At 45.7% G+C, this 16,794-nt stretch overlaps 1 protein-coding gene across 1 annotated transcript in view; it reads left to right on the forward strand.

Annotated features, from left to right (window-relative positions):
- Positions 1–16,794, forward strand: part of VIPR2 (vasoactive intestinal peptide receptor 2) — a gene marked incomplete at both ends in the record, with an annotated part of 84,161 nt that overhangs the window by 51,774 nt on the left and 15,593 nt on the right. The window contains 2 exons of the mRNA XM_081343351.1: positions 5,857–6,007; positions 7,199–7,259. Coding sequence (XP_081199477.1) covers positions 5,857–6,007; positions 7,199–7,259 — 212 coding nt within the window. The remainder of the gene's footprint in view (positions 1–5,856; positions 6,008–7,198; positions 7,260–16,794) is intronic.

Here is a 16,794-nt window from a genome sequence, read left to right on the forward strand (position 1 = left end):
AGTCTTTGGTGGTCCGTACCATAATTTCTGCAAGGCCATTAGTCGCTGGCCGTAAGGGAGCCGTGGTGACGTGCTTAATTAAGTTGGATTTGATGAAGATCTGGAAAGTAGCAGAAGTGAATTGCGGGCCGTTGTCGGATACAATAACGTCTGGGAGACCGTGCGTAGCGAAGAGCCCCCTAAGCACTTGTATTGTGCTGGCTGAGGTGAGAGTCCTAACGGGGACGACCTCTAGCCACCTGGAATAGCTGTCCACTACTATGAGGAACAGCTGTCCTTGGAAGGGTCCAGCATAATCTATATGGATTCTTGCCCAGGGTCTCTGCGAGAGCTCCCACTTGTGCAGCGGTGCATGGGGGGGTCCTGGTCTGGATTGCTGGCATGGGTAACAGCCTGCAACATAATTCTCAATGTCCCTATCTATACCCGGCCACCATAAATAGCTTCTGGCCAAGGCTTCCATTTTAACTATGCCAGGATGACCTTCATGTAATGTTAAGAGAGTTTTGGTTCTAAATTTTTCGGGAATTACTACCCTGCTTCCCCATAAAACACATCCCTGGTGTGTTGAAAGTTCAGTTCTTCTATTGTAAAATGCTTGGAAATCGGTGCCTGGGCAGTGGTTTTGCCAGCCTGGAGTTACCCATGCTAAGACTCTGCTCAGAATTTTTTCAGAGGCTGTAGCTGATGCTATGTCTTTAACCTGAAGAGGGCAATCTGGTAGTTCGTTGATGGCTAGGATTTGTCCCCCCGGAGCAGGGTCTGGGTCGTAACCAGGAATGGGAAGCCTACTTAACCCGTCTGCGTGACACATTTCCCTACCCGGTTTGTGTATTAATTTGAAGGTATAAGCTGACAGGAATGTGGACCAGCGCAGGACCCTCGGGGACAGGATCTGGGGGGTTTGCTTGTCGACTGTAAAAAGTCCTAATAGAGGCTTGTGGTCTGTGAAAATCGTAAATTCTCGACCATATAAATAATCATGAATTTTTTTAACCTCAGCGACAATAGCAAGTGCTTCCTTGTCGATCTGGGCGTAATTTCTCTCTGCCTTAGTTAGGGTTCTGGAATAGAATGCTATGGGTTTCTGGTTTCCCCCTTCCTCTAAATGGCTGAGTACAGCGCCAACCCCATATGGTGAGGCATCATACGCTAAGCATAGGGGCTTGTGCTCATTGTAATGGGTTATTGTTGAATTACTGGACAGTAATTCTCTTAGTTCCTTGAAGCACGCTTCATGGAAAGAGGTCAATTGCCACGGTGTGTTTTTATCTAACAGTCTGTGCAAGGGCTCTGCTTTGGCTGCTTTGTGATAAAGGAATGAATGATAAAAATTTAAGAGCCCTAAAAAGGCTTGCAATTCCGCTTTGTTCTGTGGTGCTGGTGCTTGTTTAATTGCCCTAACCTCTGATTCAGTGGGGTGAATTCCCTGAGCATCTATGCGAAATCCAAGAAACTCTGTGGATTTCACTCCGATGGAGCACTTTTCTTTTTTTTAATTTTAACCCTGCGGCTCGGAATCTGTCTAAAACGGTTTCTAATCGTCCTGCTAGTTCTGCCTCGTTTTCCACGGCTATTAAGATGTCGTCGAAATACGGGCACACCCCTGGGATGGCTTTTAGGGTGCGCTCCATGATTTCTTGAAAAATTCCTGGTGCGACTGAAATGCCAAATTGAAGTCTGTGAACTTTGAAAGCCCCGCGGTGGGTAACTATTGTCTGCGCATCTGCGGTCTCGCAGGTGGCAGGGAGTTGCAAGTAAGCATGCGCGAGATCCAGCTTACAGAAGATGGCGCCGGACTGAATGGCCGAGAGGACATGCTTCACCGCAGGAACAGGGTAAGCATGGGGGTTCAGGGCCCGGTTCAGGGTGGATTTATAATCAGCACAGATACGCACCTTCCTGTTAGGTTTAAGGGGGGTGACAATAGGGGTCTCCCAAGTTCCTCCCTCTACAGGTTCCAATACCCCTAGTTTAGTTAGGCGTTCCAGTTCGTCCTCGATTTTCTTTTTGAGGGCGAATGGAACCCTTCGGGCTTTAATGCGGATGGGCAGGACTTCGGGTTTGAGTTTAAGGGATATTGGGGACCCTTGGTATTTACCTAATGTGGCATCGAAGACGTCTGCAAACTTTTTGCAGACGGATGCGAGGCTTTGGGGCCGGCTTTGGGGCTTAGTGTTGTGGACTCCCCCAATCCAAATTCCTAGGACCTGGAACCAATTTAGGCCAATTAGGCTAGCTCCACTGCCCCGGGCTACCAGGACTTCTAGGGGTCCCTGGAATTTTTTATACTGCACGTATAGTGTGGCGATTCCGTTAATTTTTATCGGGGCTTGCTGGAAATCCGCCAGCTGCATGGAGGTCGGCTTAAGCACAATCCTACTTTTGCTGAGTCCCCGAATTTTTTGAAAGGTGTTCATTGAAATTATTGAGACGGAGGACCCAGAGTCCACTTCCATCTCACAGGGAATACCTTGTAATTGGACCTTGATTCTAATCTTGGGCCTTAGTAGGTGGTGGATTTTAAACTGGTTATCTGGTTTCCCCAGCCAATTTGTGGTTTGCACTAAGGGCTTTGGGGGCTCTGCGTCCCGGGAGGGGAATTTGGTCCTATCTGGCAGAGAGGAGTCCAGGTCATTGATGTTGGCACGGTTCTTGCTGCGGCAGACGGTATGGATGTGGCCCGTTTTTCCGCATTCGTGGCATCGGGCGTTCCTGAATTTGCAGGATGCCCGTGGGTGAGATGACCCGCAGCTCGCACATTGTTGTCCTGAGCTAGGCGTGCGGGGAGTTGGTGGCTTGTTAGGGCCCCATCTATCGAATCGTTGTGTCTGTTGCTTTGTATTTTGTTGTTGGAGTATATTGATTTCATTGTCAGCTGCCGAGATTTCTTCATCGCTGTCAGTGTGCTGGCAGTGATGTATAGAATTGTTGGCCCCATTGGTAGGGCATTCTTGATGCTCGTCACGGGTGGCCTCGTAAGCTTGGATCTCGCTGAGTACCTCAGCAAGGCTTAAGGTCGGCTTAGCGACTATCTTCCTCTGGAGTCTCCTGTCCGAGAGTCCGAGGACGATCTGGTCCCGGATCCTGTCTTCTAGGTCCGGGAAGTGGCACCATCGTGCGGCATGTCGGACGGCCGAAATGAAATCTTTGGCCGCTTCGTCAGGCCTCTGAGTGCGTTGGGCGAACCGGAGACGCCAGTAGAGCTCTGACCGGGTCGGCACGAAATGCTTGTTCAGCATGTCCGTTAGTTCGGCATATGGCACGGCACTGACAGGGTCAGGATTGCATAGGCCAGCCGCGACATCGTACACGGGTGTGCCGCTGAGGCAAAGTAGGGCCGCAGCTTTCATGCGGTCATCTGTTATCCTGTTGAACAGCAGGTACCCTTCGACTTGGCCGAGGTGTGATTCCCATCGTTCTGGGTATTTTAGGTCAAACTCTTTGATTTGACTGACTGCTGCCATGCTATCCTGGTGTTAACTGCTTCACGATAGTACGGGAATTAATTCCCCTTAGTGACTTCGCTCGGTGACTAGTCAGCTCGTGACTTCGCTCTATTGTCGTGAAGCAGCACCACCTTCGTCGCCAGTTGTTTTGTTCGCGGCGGGTTCCAGTAAGAAGGAGGACAGCAGGCTTAAAGTTCAAACAGCTCTTTTTATTGGCCTCACAGGAACGAACGGCAAGGGGACAATTTCCCCCTTATATAGGGATGTCAGCAAGAGGCTAGCCAATCCCTGTCTTAGAATGCTTCCCGCCATTTCAGCTCCTTCCAATCCCCGCGGACCATGTGTGCAGCTGTCAAACTCAGCTGTCAACTAAAACCGCGTGTGCGGCTGTCAGCTGTCAAACAGGGTTGACTCGCGAATCTTTGTTAAACAGTATTGATAATCACTTATAATACAGGATGAGTCTGTGTTGTCTGCATCTCAGAGTGAAGCACAAATGGCTCCTGTAGTCTGCAATGTTTTCTGGAAATCCATTCGTACTCCTGCACCATTCGAAGGGTGTACATCCCAAAGTGCATAGCTAAATGTCTATGGAGATTCTTCCATTCCCCACCATCCAGTCAGAGCTGAAGAAGCTTCTTGGGTGAAAAGTGAAAATTCTTGAAAAAAAAACAAGAAAGGCCAGATGCCTCCTGAAAAAGCACCTTTGGGACAACAGACTAAGACTGCAAGGGGGAAAAGTTATCTATTCTGGTAATGGCTTCCACTTTGCTTTTGGGAAGACAGCATTAGATGCAGCTGATATGCAGATTGATATAATTAAAATTAAGGTTCTCCTTCCTCAACCTTACATCTTGTAAAGAGATAGAAACAAGAAGTTGGAATGGGATCTGGAAGCCTTTATTTCAGGTTTAATAATTGTAAATCACTACTGGCTAGTGCAGTGGGCAAAATGCTGCTCAGTTCTGCATCTGAAACTTTGATCCATCTGTCACTGAACTTGCAAAATCTTCCTAGTCAAAATGCGTTTTCTAACTTCCTAACAATGAGTGGTGCTAGAAATGGGAAAGATAATTTGAATATTTTTAAAAAATGAATAGTGATATGTGTGAGTGTGTGCATGTAGTTTTGCCTGTCAACACCAGACAATATTAATCTGTCAAGCATCTTAACTTTTGAAATTAAGAAATAAAGATAACAACCCTTAGAATGCTTATTTTGGGAGGGATAAACACAATTCTGGTGAATACGAAGGGATTTATAGTGAAACTTGCTTGCAAGAGTGTCATAACACAGACACACCCAAAGGGAGAACTCTCAGAGGGCATTGAAGGATATGATTTCAAAGATGTTGCTACTCAGTATGAAACTCTTGTCTTGATGGGTAAGACAACTTGAAGAAATATGGCAATTAAATACTTAAGTGCAAAATTTCAGTTTCTCAAATCCATGGATATTATGATTCCATTCTTTTCTGCTTAGTTAATAGGAACTGAGGATGTTGGTAACAAGTGGAGGCGTTTTAGTCTTCAGCATGATGCTTCCTCATATGTAATCCCTCTCCTTCCCCCGTTAATTAAATCGTGACGTGGCTTTTCACAAAAGTGCTCTGTGATAAAAAAAATGTAAAACAATGGATCACCTTTCATATTTTGCATGTTCAGCCTCATACAAGTCAGACTGGAGTGACTTGTCTTGGCTAATTTAAGAGGGAATATTCTCCTTCTCCTCCCCCCTCCCCCCATTTCTGATTAATTCTTCAAAGTCCTATCTTGCTGGCCTCGTTGTAATATGGTCCATGTGATAAAAGATCTGCAGCAACGAATCACTTATGCTGTGCTCATTCTGGTTTACTTATACAATAGTCAAGCAAAACCTTTCAGTTTTTCCTCAGGGTTGTACATTCCATGAGCTATTTTTTGCTTCTGGCACAGCTGCTGTAGAATAAACTAACTTTAAAAAGGGATGGGAACATGTTTCCCAAACCAAATTGCTCCTGATTAATGGGTGGTCTTAAATACCTCTGCCCTCTCCTGATTCTCAAAGGAGGTGACGTTTTTATTCCTGGGCCTTTTTGCCCTGAAATTTGTGAGAAAGTGAGAGAGAGATTTCATTATAAAGACAAACACAATATGATGAATATGCCACTACTTTAGGAGGTAACAACCAAGTACATCAGTCTCAAACCTGGTTTTGAGAAGCACTTGGCATTTGCATTCATTCATTGGATTAAGTCCAAAACAGTTGAAAGAGGCTGTTTCAACCCATCAATAGCTAAATTCATGGAAGGAGAAATCTCTTGTCAAAGCTTGTATCTATCAAAAGAGCTTTTAAACAAAGGAAACCATTTACTGTATTACAACAGTTTCTTTGCATAAACATTTCATCTTTGATTTGTAACTTTTAGGTCGGCTGCAAGGCTAGCTTGGTATTTTTCCAGTACTGTGTAATGGCCAATTTTTATTGGCTCTTAGTTGAAGGACTTTATCTCCACATCCTCCTCATGATCATGTTCTCTTCTAACAGACACTTCACCATGTATCTCCTTACTGGATGGGGTAAGAAGGTCAATACAGTTATCTCTGTTTTTTATTCCCTCCCCCTCAAGAGACTTTGGTATCCTACTTAGGACCTCTAGAATGTGAGACTTGGCAAACTCCATGTTCTCTGTGCTGGTGGTATCTGTCCCATCTTTGACCCACTGTTGTTTTGAAAGTTCAGGCACATGCAAAAATACTGGAGATGCATACAGAGCTCTTGCTCCATGACTGATGGGATTTATGTAGTTTGATAGGTCACAAATTTTGTAGTCCTCTGACCTTAGTGCTTGGACTACAGGTAGTCTTTGGCTTTTGACCTCAGTTGAGCCCAAAATTTCTGTTGCTAAGAAAGACAGTTATTAAGTGAATTTTGTCCCATTTTATAACCTTTCTTGACACAGTTAAGTGAATCACTGCAGCAGTTAATAACACTAGTTAAGCGAATCTGGCATCCCCATTGCTTTTGTTCAACAGAAGGTCACAAAAGGTGATCATATGACCTCAGGACACTGCAATCGTCATAAATATGAGCTAGCTGCCAAGCGTCTGAATTTTGATCACTTGACCATGGGGATGCTGCAATGGTTGTAAGTGTGAAAAACGGTCATAAGACAATTTTCAGTGCTGTTGTAACTTCATTAAACGAACTGTTGTAAGTCGAGGACCACCTGTACTTGGAGAAACAACTATAGAACTCCTATAGAGGAGCACGAGAAAAATTCTCAAGTGAAACCAAAACCATGCTGGAAAGAAGAGTCAGAGTTGCTAGGTACGATAAAGTCTTGGCCTAAATCGAGTAAACTTTAATTTTCCAGAAACAAAATCAGGGAGTCATATTGAGGCACATTCAGTGAGCGTTCCCAGTTTCAAGACACCCTGCACAGCTGCTTATAGTTATATAGACAATTCTGGATGCACAGATGTTTTAGTTATTTGTTGGATTTGGAGACCACTCCAATTGTAGATGACTAAGGATGGTTTAAAATACAGACACAAAGACCAAATAGTAATAAACGTGTGTACAGAACACTAAAAACAAGGTCTATTAGTGATTTCCCTTCAGCTGATTCTCATGCTATGTCATATTATATAGTTTGAATTCTTCATCTACAAAGTGATTTCTGTTTACATGATTAATTTTGTCAAATCAAGTATTGTTTATATATATATTCTTTTCCCCCCTTGCTTCCTCTGCTGTCTTTCTTCCAGGAATCCCTACAGTTTTTATAATCATATGGATAATAACTAGAGTCTATCTAGACAACAATGGGTAAGCACTAATTGAATAGCAGCATATACATTTCCAGGCTTTATTGTACAAGATAACTGCTTCTGCTTGCATGATGTCAAAAATTTAATCCTGTATATATGGGTTGCAATAGATAATATGCATAGATATGTTAAACATAAACTTGAATTGTATTGTCAAGGTTAGTTGCCTTTTCTTAACTAGCTGCTTCTGTTTGATGCAGAATGCCTTTATGGGAAAGGGGGTTGAATCAGAACCTCCTGATCTTCTGAAGCATCATAGAAGATCAGTTGGTTATACCAACAAAAAGAACACAGCTTTCTGATGAGATTTTAAGTGTGAGGATGGAACTCTTACTTTTGAATCAAAATGGTATCATTCAAGTGGAGTCAGTATTGCAATGCTGAGATGCTGGATCATGCAAATGGGGTGGTTGGAGAGTCCATTTATAGGCATAGTCCTGATATGGAGTAAAGACATCTAAGCAGTAAAGAAGTAACAACTCTGCTCCACAAAATAATGGCTACATCTGATGTGAAAACAAGTTTCATGTCTTGGAGGAGGAAAAACCCCAAATATAATGTAATGAATTTAATGTATGATCTTTATTTAAAATGCAGAGCAAATAACTGAAATATAATTTCTGAACACTGTGTTCCTTCCTTGTTCCCTCCCCCTTCCATCTTACCTGACAATGACCATAATGTGGTTGCCCATTCTAGACATCATTTATTTATATAGTAGATTTACGAGCTTCCTGATACTGGGTAGCTTACACTTAAATGGGAAAACAATAAAAAGAATCTAAGTGTCCAGACAAATTCTGTCACAGCCTCCACAAACAACCTCCCACAAGGCCTGGGAGAACAGCCAGTCTTTTAAAGACTTGCAGAACATCTTTTTTTTTCATTGATTGATTATGTCTCGTCAAGCTGGTATTGATGCTTGGCAACCACATAAATAGATATTTCTCCAAGAAACATAGTCAGAAAGGGTGCTATTTGGATCTCTAGAGGGGTAACTTTCCAGAGGACAGGTGCTTCAACAGAGAAGGCATGCTTTATGGGTCTTGATAGATGGCATTACAATCATGCAGGACAGTTGTCAATCAAGTAGGAAGCCATTTCAGACTTTACTATCACCAAAAAAATCAGTGTCTACGCCCTTCATAGTATATATTATTTGTGATATACAGGTACAACTCTCCTCAGTGCAACTTGCATTAATTATTCTGGGCTTTTATTTTGAGGCTTGCTTATTTCACAGCAAGATATGAAATGCCTCAGATAATAAATATGGACTGTCCCATGATATGAAGGCTTGTCAGAGACGCGAAGGCCTGGAAAAACGTATACATGCAAATAAAAAAAAATTAAGTGTTTTCTTCCGCCATCCAATATTTCCAATAATTTTCCCAGGCTAAGACCTCTGTGACTGCTAAACTGATAACTTAGATTTGGATTTGTTGAAAACCATAAAGTTGTACCTGGCTAGGCTTTTTAAAAAAAGGAAATTAAGGATAGTGAATCTCAAACAATATCAGTGAGGATGAAAATTAGGAGATATTAAAAACAAGTAAATATAGTTTTATAGGCAGCTTATGAAGGAGTTGAGTCAACTGAAGATGCTTATATGGAATGGAAGGTAAAGCAGACAGCCAAGGAAGTTCAGAAATGTAGAAAGTTAGGAAGACTCACAGGGAAGATTTCTTCAAATAACTCAATAGCAGGAGGAAGGCGTAAGAAAGGAGAAATCAATGTTAGTCCAAGTGGAGAAATCTTGACATATGACCCCCCCAAAAAAAGGAAACAAAGGAAGTCAAGTGCTATTTTGTTTCTGTATCCAAAAGATATGGTCATTTAAGTAGCTTCGATTTTAAAAGAATATTCGCAGGGTGGATTGAAGTCAGTAGAGATGTGGTAAAAGAGCCACTTTGAATGTCTTCATGCTTATTGCTTCTCCTCCTCCTCCTCCTCCTCCTCCTCCTCCTCCTCCTCCTTCCAAAAAAAAATCCAGTAATTATTGACCAGTCAGCCTAATATTAATAGCTAGAAAGATGTTAAGTAGAGCAGAAAATAAACATATCATTTGTAAACTTGTAAATAGTGCTTTGATTCCTAAGTGTCAGCATGGTTTTGTCAAAAATAGGTCATATGAGACAAATTTCATCTCCTTGGACAAGATAATTACTTTAAGGGAGTAGGGAAATGCTATGTATATCACTTATTGGGAGAAGAAAGTGGAGATGGATGTGGAACGCACATTACTGGACAGAGAGTAAAGCCTTTGCTTTCTCTTCCTTGTAGCAGTTGATCAACCAAAAGAGACAAATGTTTTCCCAGTCCTAATTTGCTACCAAATAAAAGCCCTATATATATAAAATAGAGAAGGAATGCCTAGTTTTTAAATTTATTATTTATTAAACAGGTGTATATAGCCCCCAACTCACACATTTATTTATAAATTTTATTTATTTATAAAATTTATATTTTTGTGACTGTAAGCTACCCCGACTGGTCACTCATGTTATCATAGGGTAACTCTGGGTAGCTTATAGTCATAAAAATATGTCTTTACGTATACAGTTAAAACATAATTAAAATCAAACTTTAAAACTTAAGGACACTTGGGGAGGGCAGGAGCAGTGTGGTGGAAGGTGGGATCTGTGGTTACTCGAACAGTCACCTCCACCGTGCTGTTCCCCTCACTGGGGCCTCAAGCTGACTGGCAGATCCATGTGTTTAGGTGCTTACAAAGGGAGGGTTGGGCAAGAATCTCATCAGAGGGCAAGATGCTCCAGACCAAGAGAAGGGGAGGTTGGAAATTGGACAAAAATCATCTAGGCAGGTGGAATCCAGTGATGGTTTTTTAAGGAGGGGGCAAACTTGGGCTTCCTTAAAAGCATCCCGAAATGTCACTGCCTGGACCCACCCACTAGTCACCAACCTGCAGGCTTTCACCATCCAGGAAGGACAAGGATCTAAATGACAGGTGGTGCCACTGACAGCATCAAAGACCTTGTCCGCTTCATCAGGGCTAACAGGATCCAACATTACCAGATAACAAAGCAAGACCTCTCCCTGGGCATCTAACATGGACTATCTTCACACATGGGATCCAACTGGGAACAGATCTGAGTAACTTTGTCCATCAGGTACGGAACAAGGTCCTCTGCCTGTCCCCCGGCACTCTGGGGACTGAATAAGAGCAGAGAAATACTAGGTTTTGCTGCTCTTACCGCCATGAGATAGGCCTTAATAGCGGCTCTAAGTCATGCCTGGTCAAAGTCATCCCTTGTGTTCCTCAGCAGCACTCGTAGAATCTCTTGGCCCTTTTCAGAAGCCATAGCTCCTCCATGAACCATGAAGAAGGTCAGGGCATTATCCTTAGATTTCAGGGCATTATCCTTAGATTCCAGGCCACAACCATAGCTTCAGTGGGACTGTGTAGCAACATCTCCTGGATATCCCCAGTTCTCTCTGGAACCCATCAGCATCCATCAATCACTGGGGGCAGACCATCTGAATGGATCTGGCCTCCCTGTGGAGAGGGACAGTATACAGAGGTGACAAAATTTTAAAGATCTACCTTATAATAAAAATCCATTTTAAAAACTCATTCTATTCCTCATGGCAGCAACGACACAATCAAATCTGCCACTTAATAAATTGTAGAGTGTGCTGTCCCACTCACACACCGCAGTGGATAAAAGGACTTACTGAGCTACCCACGCCCAATTATTCAGTCCCCAGCAGTTTTAGAATTGCTAAAATCCTTTTTCTGGAGCTCTAAGAAGTCAATAAGTGCGGGTTAAATGTTATGTATTCACATGTTTAACGAAAACAAACGTTAACCATACTTTAATGTAAACCAACGGGGCTGAGGTAAAACCGCGGCAGCTTTTGACTGCTGTCAAAAGCTGCCGGAAGGAACTACGCAGGCGCTAACCGACTGACAGCTCTCGGCTGTCAAAGTCGCCGGCTACAGCGCACGTGCCACCAGATGACAGCTCCGAGCTGTCAAACCAGCTCGACTCCGATTGGCTGAAACAAACGAAGCGGGAAACCGGCACAGCCCCGATTGGTCAGACATCTGACAGCTGCAAGTATAAATAGAGCGATGTTCTTCTGTTTGTTTGCCTGGTTCCAAATAAAGTTAAGTTTTGCTTAACCTCGCTGTCCTGCCTGCTCCTTCAAAGCACTGGCGACGAAGGTGGGATGTCTGCTTCGCGTAGCTGAAGTCACCGCCTAAGGGGAGAAGAGATTTTTTCCCTTAGCCGAGCTAGTCACTCGCTGAAGTCGCTGACTGGAAGCATAGCTTCCACGATAACGCAAGCAGCACCCACGACCGGACAGCATGACGAACCACGGCCATATTCGTGAATTCAACACCCGCCACCCAGAATGCTGGGAATCACACCTAGGCCAGGTAGAAGGGTACCTGGTGGTAAAGAAGATAACCGACGATAGGGCCAAAGCAGCTGCACTTCTCTGGCTCAGCGGGCCGGCCGTATACGATGCTGCTGTGGGACTATTCAGTCCAGAACCCATCGCAACTATATCCTACGCAGAACTCACCGAGGGACTGAGCAAACACTTCATGCCAACGAAGTCAGAGCTGTTCTGGAGAGTGAATTTTGCCCGACGCGTACAACTCCCTGACAAACCCGCTAATGACTTCATAACTCGAGTCAGGCACGCTGCACGGCGGTGTCGGTTCCCTGACCTGGAGGACCGGATCCATGACCAAATCGTTATTGGGCTTAAAGATGAGCGCCTGCGGAAAAAACTAATCGCCAAACCCGCTCTAACGCTGGCAGAAGTAGCCATGGAAGTCATCGCCTATGAAGATAGCCACGGCGACAAACCCCGACCCCCTGATAGCGGACCCAGCGGGTCTGTGCACCAGGAGGACGGCACCTTCAGCGGGCCAGAGGACGACGACATCTCCACGGACATCGATGCCATTCAGCGTCGATTCGAGAGACTCAGGTCCCAGCGCAACAGCCGAGGGGGTCCTTCCAAATACAGCAAGAGCGCCAGCTACCAACCTAGCAGAGCCAAATGTGCCAGCTGCGGCAGGAACCACCCGAGGGCATCGTGCCGGTTCCACAGTGCCAAATGCCATGGATGCGGGAAAACAGGTCACCTCAAAGCCGTGTGCCGGAGCCGAGAAGACATACATGAATTGGAGGTGACGTCTGCAGGTACGAACCGACCCACATCCAGGGAAAAACAAAAATTTAAACCCCTAGTACAAAACGTTAAGGGAAAAGCTAGGGAAGAGACGATCCACACCATCCTTAAGCCCAAAGTTAAAGTGGACGTCCTAATCCATGGAGTCCCTTGCGAGATGGAAGTTGACTCAGGGTCCTCCATCTCTCTCATCTCATGGCAAACTTACAAGAACATTTGTAGCCGCAGCCGGCAGCAACCTGCCTTACGTCCCACTAAACTCCGCCTAGCGGATTTTCAAAAAACGCCCATTAAGCTCAAGGGAAAAGCCTCAGTCCCAACGGAGTTTAGGCAATTTAAGGGACCCCTCACTATTCTAGTCACCCAAGAAAACAGGACCAGCCTGCTGGGGCTGGACTGGTTCGAGGCATTAGGAATAGCACTAACAGGCGTCAACGCCACTCAGCTGTCAAACTTAGATACCGTCTGCTATCAATTTGCGGACGTTTTTGATGGCTCGCTAGGGAAATATACAGGACCCCCGGTGTCTCTAAAACTGAACCCTAATGTAATGCCCATAAGAATTAAGGCTAGGAGGGTCCCCTTTGCTTTAAGAGAAAAAATAGAAAACGAACTAGACAGGCTAGTTAAATTGGGAGTTTTAGAACCAGTCGAAGGGGCCGAATGGGAAACACCTATAGTGACCCCAATCAAGCCCAATGGCCAAATCAGACTCTGCGCTGATTATAAGGCCACCCTGAACCGCGCATTAAATGCCCATGCTTACCCTGTCCCGGCTGTCAAAGACATCCTCGCGGCCATTAAGTCAGGCGCCATTTTCGCTAAATTAGACTTGGCGCAGGCGTACTTACAGCTGCCTGTCACCCCTGACACCGCCCTAGCACAGACAATTGTCACGCACAAGGGAGCCTTCAAAATTAACCGCCTTCAATTCGGCATCTCTGCAGCCCCAGGGATCTTTCAAGAAATCATGGAGAAAACACTAAAAGGAATCCCTGGGGTCTGCCCATATTTTGACGACGTTCTAATTGCAGGGGAATCGGAAAGGGACTTAGCGACCAAGCTGGCAAAGGTGCTCCTTAGGTTCAGAACAGCAGGGCTCAAATTAAGGCGAGACAAATGCTCCATAGGGGTGCCCTCAGCGGAATTCCTAGGGTTCAAAATTGATGCAAAGGGGATTCACCCCACTGAGTCTAAGATAAAAGCCATCAAAACAGCCCCTATCCCAAAAAAACAAACGAACTGCAAGCCTTTCTGGGGTTAGTTAATTTCTACCACACCTTCCTGCCACATAAAGCCACAATAGCAGAACCCCTCCATAGGCTTTTAGATAAGGGCAACCCCTGGTCTTGGTCCCCGCAGCACGATGAAAGTTTCAGGCTTCTAAAAAACTTACTCACCAGCAACGCCACAGTAGCACTGTTCAACGAACAGCTACCCCTGTGTTTGGCATGCGACGCCTCTCCCTACGGCATAGGAGCAGTCCTAAGTCACTTAACGAGGGAAGGAACCCAAAATCCTATAGCGTTCTATTCTAGAACGCTGTCAAAACCTGAGCGCAATTACGCTCAAATCAATAAAGAGGCTTTAGCCATAGTGGCCAGCGTGAAAAAGTTTCACGACTACCTCTATGGTCGCCAATTTACCATTTTTACAGATCACAAGCCCCTGCTATGGATTTTTACAGTCAATAAACAAACGCCCCAAATTTTGTCTCCCCGCATCCTCAGATGGTCCACCTTCTTGTCAGCCTATTCTTTCACATTAGAACACAAACCAGGGAAAAGCATGGGTCACGCAGATGGGCTTAGCAGGCTGCCCCTACCAGAGATAGACCCGGACCCCGCACCAGCTGGAAAAATACTAGCTATCTCTGAATTGCCAGAATGCCCATTATCAGTCAGAGATATTTCTTCAGCCACAGCTGCGGACAAAATCCTGGGCAGAGTCTTAGGCTACGTCACTTCAGGGTGGCAAACCACACCCCCAGGGCCAGAATTCCAACCCTACTTTCTAAAACAAAAAGAATTATCCTCCCACCAGGGATGCATATTATGGGGCAGCAGGGTAATAATACCTGAAAAACACAGAGCCAAAGTCCTAGAAACCCTGCACGAGGGTCACCCGGGAACCGTCAAAATGAAAGCTTTAGCCAGAAGCTACGTCTGGTGGCCTGTCCTCGACAAACAAATAGAAACACATGTGGCTGGGTGTTACCCCTGCCAACTTGTCAGAGCAGCCCAACCCCAAGCCCCTGTACACAGATGGGAAACAACAAAAACACCCTGGTCCCGCGTCCATCTAGACTTCGCGGGTCCCTTCCAGGGACAAATGTTCCTAATAGTGGTAGATAGTTATTCCAAGTGGTTAGAGGTGGCCCCAGTCACAAGCACAACCTCTGCAGCCACAATACAAGTATTAAGGGGATTGTTTGCCACACATGGGCTTCCAGATGTGTTAGTCTCCGATAACGGCCCCCAATTTACTTCCCACGAATTCCAGAGTTTCACAACGGCGAACTCTATTAGGCACACCACCACGGCTCCGTTTCACCCCTTGACGAACGGCTTGGCTGAGGTGATGGTGAAATCAACCAAAGAGGCACTGCGGAAAATCATCACCGGCAATTGGCACCGCAGACTTGCTCAATTTCTATTAGCACAACACACCACCCCCTGCACGACCACCGGGAAGTCCCCGGCAGAACTCCGCTGGGGCAAACGACTTACGACCAGATTGGATCGCTTACATCCAGACAGAAACCCAGCAGACCCAGAACTGCCCCTCCAGCACAGGACTCTCAGTACCGGGCAAGCCGTCTGGGCTAGAAACTACGGAGGTGGGAACAAATGGACACAGGGGGTCATCATAGAACAGACGGGTCCCCTGTCATACATCGTCGAGACCGGAAACAACACCCACCTCCGTAGACACATCGACCAGCTACGGCGACGCAGCCCACAAAATATGGGGGAAAGGGGGAACTACGAAATGCTATCAGAACCCCCCCCCCGCAAACACTGTCACACCAAAACCTCCCCGAGCAAATGTCATCACAGCAAAACCCCGCACAGAATGACTTTTCCCCACAACACGATTCCAACCCAGAAACGATGGAGCCAAACCCTCTGCCCCCCGAGCCAGACTCTAACAGAAGCACTACACCTAGGGGCAAGGAACGACCAGAGGAGACACCCCCCCGACGCTCCGAAAGAACAAAAAGACCCCCGCCTACTTGGAAGACTTCGAATGGGGAAAGCCGAAAAAGAAACAGCCGGGGGAAACTTCAACTCAATCAGAGGGAGGGGTAAGGGGTGTTATGTATTCACATGTTTAACGAAAACAAATGTTAACCATACTTTAATGTAAACCAACGGGGCTGAGGTAAAACCGCGGCAGCTTTTGACAGCTGTCAAAAGCTGCCGGAAGGAACTACGCAGGCGCTAACCGACTGACAGCTCTCGGCTGTCAAAGTCGCCGGCTACAGCGCACGCGCCACCAGATAACAGCTCCGAGCTGTCAAACCAGCCCGACTCCGATTGGCTGAAACAAACGAAGCGGGAAACCGGCACAGCCCCGATTGGTCAGACATCTGACAGCTGCAAGTATAAATAGAGCGATGTTCTTCTGTTTGTTTGCCTGGTTCCAAATAAAGTTAAGTTTTGCTTAACCTCGCTGTCCTGCCTGCTCCTTCAAAGCATTAAATTACCAAACTTAGGCAGTGGCTAGAATGACAAGGCAAGAGTCCAAGGCAAGAAGTAATCCACGAGGCAAGGCACAAGGTCCAGGCATCAATCTAAAGTCCAAACACAAGTCCAAAGGCAAGAAACATGGGAAACAAGAACATGAAGCAAGGCAAGCAGGCACCTTGTTCCAGCAACATCCTTCTCTTTGGACAGGCCTAAAAAGTTAAGCACAGCTCCTCATGATAGGTGAGGCTGCTGCCTTGCAAGTAACTTGGTCGACCAGTGTATTATATATGTAAACAGTTAAAAATACATCATTTAACAGGTTGTTCCAGCTAAAGAAAACATTCTGACAGGAGAACACGCGGGAACTTTGACAGCTGTCAAAGTTCCCCGCACAGCGCAGGCGCAACCACTGACAGCTCGCGGCTGTCAAAACACCGGACCATGCACGCGGGAACTTTGACAGCTGTCAAAGTTCCCCGCACAGCGCAGGCGCAACCACTGACAGCTCGCGGCTGTCAAAACACCGGACCATGCGGAAGCCTGAGCTGTCAAAGAACAGACGACGCGGATTGGTCCGGATAGACGCGGCGCCAAAATGAACGCTCCTGATTCGCCCTCGCTGACAGCTGCCGGCTATAAAAGCCGGGCAAGTTATTCTATGTTTGTCTT

This window comes from Vipera berus (genome assembly GCF_964194415.1).
Source record: "Vipera berus genome assembly, chromosome: Z".
Taxonomy (NCBI): domain Eukaryota; kingdom Metazoa; phylum Chordata; class Lepidosauria; order Squamata; family Viperidae; genus Vipera; species Vipera berus.